Source organism: Tupaia chinensis, unplaced genomic scaffold (assembly GCF_000334495.1).
Source record: "Tupaia chinensis unplaced genomic scaffold, TupChi_1.0 Scaffold144326_1, whole genome shotgun sequence".
Classification (NCBI taxonomy): domain Eukaryota; kingdom Metazoa; phylum Chordata; class Mammalia; order Scandentia; family Tupaiidae; genus Tupaia; species Tupaia belangeri.
Genome location: NW_006204184.1, coordinates 430,658 through 432,294, shown reverse-complemented (window position 1 = coordinate 432,294; position 1,637 = coordinate 430,658). Strand labels below are relative to the sequence as shown.

The 1,637-nt window shown below is 65.1% G+C and overlaps 1 protein-coding gene across 1 annotated transcript in view; it reads left to right on the top strand.

The window, feature by feature from the left end:
• Positions 1–40: 40 nt before the first annotated feature.
• SRPK3 (SRSF protein kinase 3) overlaps positions 41–1,637 on the top strand; it is a gene marked incomplete at its 5' end in the record, with an annotated part of 3,801 nt that continues 2,204 nt past the window's right edge. The window contains 5 exon segments of the mRNA XM_027767575.1: positions 41–171; positions 358–466; positions 595–682; positions 847–934; positions 1,406–1,634. Coding sequence (XP_027623376.1) covers positions 41–171; positions 358–466; positions 595–682; positions 847–934; positions 1,406–1,634 — 645 coding nt within the window.

The window sequence follows — 1,637 nt, the reverse complement described above, 5'->3', positions numbered from 1 at the left end:
CGGGGCGCCTCCCACGCTCCTGACGCCCCCTCCGCCGCAGCTCGCAGGCCTCCTGCGGGCCTGAGTCCTCGGGCTCTGAACTAGCCCTGGCTGCGCCTGTGCCTCGGATGCTGCAGGGGCTCCTGGGCTCTGACGACGAGGAACAGGAAGACCCCAAGGACTACTGCAAGGGTGAGGCCTGGCCTTGGGCACAGGCAGCCAGCCAGCCAGCACAGCGCCTCAGGACCGCTTAGGGAGAGGAGTGCGCCTGGGGCCTGGGCCCACGTGGGTCAGATGGCTGGCAGGGCTGCCCTACCCTGGGGGACAGGGGGCAGAGGCGACCCCACCATGGCCCAGGACCTATCTGCCCCTTCGCAGGCGGCTACTACCCCGTGAGGATCGGCGACCTGTTCAATGGACGGTACCACGTGGTGCGCAAGCTGGGCTGGGGCCACTTCTCCACCGTCTGGCTCTGCTGGGACATCCGGTAGGTGCCCACTTGGTCCCCCAGGGCCCAGTGCTAGCTGGAATCCCACCCTGGGATCAGTCAGGCCAGCACGATGCCCCTGTGGGTCTGCCCAGGGCCACCAGCCAACGAGGGTCTGGGCATTGCAGGCGCAAGCGCTTCGTGGCCCTGAAAGTGGTGAAGAGCGCAGGGCATTACACGGAGACAGCTGTGGATGAGATCAAGCTCCTGAAATGTGTGAGGCGCCTCCCCTCCTCGCTCCCAGCTCCCGGGGCCCTGCCTGGGACCTGGCCTGCCGGGGCTCTGGGGCAGGGCGGGGCTCCCAAAGGGGAGACTCCAGATGGTATGCCCAGAGGCACCAGTACAGGGCGGGTTTGGTGCCCCCTCGACTTTTCCTCCAGGTCCGGGACAGCGACCCCAGTGACCCCAAAAGAGAGACCATTGTGCAGCTCATCGATGACTTCAGGATCTCAGGGGTTAATGGAGTCCGTATCCTTTGCTGGATGAGCCGCAGTACAACAGCAATGGGCAGTTGGGGCCTTCCTCCATACCAGGCTGAAGCTTGCTACTCTGCAGCAGGCTTAGCCCACCCAGCGACACTCCGCTAGGGAACAACCCCGCCCCTCCAGCCTTTACGTTTGCATGCATGGGGTGGGGGGGGTGTTAGGGCACAGTCCGGTTACCCCAGGCTGCAGGGGCCACCTCTGCAGGGACTGCCAAGCGGCCTTTTAGTGTACCCAGGCAGAGCAGTGCCCTTGCTCCGGGAAGACCACAAAAATGTGCCACCCCACTGAGAGTGAGAGGGACACTATAAGCCATGACGCCAGGTGGGTGGTGACCGCTGGGCCCACGCAGGGCCTGCCCTGCCCCCCTCACCTCTGCAGTTTGCTCCCTGCAGCAGAGGGCGGGCAGGACCCAGCGCCCGGCCGCAGGGTGACCAGCCTTCACTCTGGGCCCCAGACGTGTGCATGGTGCTGGAGGTGCTGGGCCACCAGCTGCTCAAGTGGATCATCAAGTCCAACTACCAGGGCCTGCCCGTGCCCTGCGTCAAGAGCATTGTGAGGCAGGTGCTGCGCGGCCTGGACTACCTGCACACCAAGTGCAAGATCATCCACACGGACATCAAACCCGAGAACATCCTGCTGTGTGTGGGGGACACCTACATCAGGCGCCTGGCCGCGGAGGCCACGGA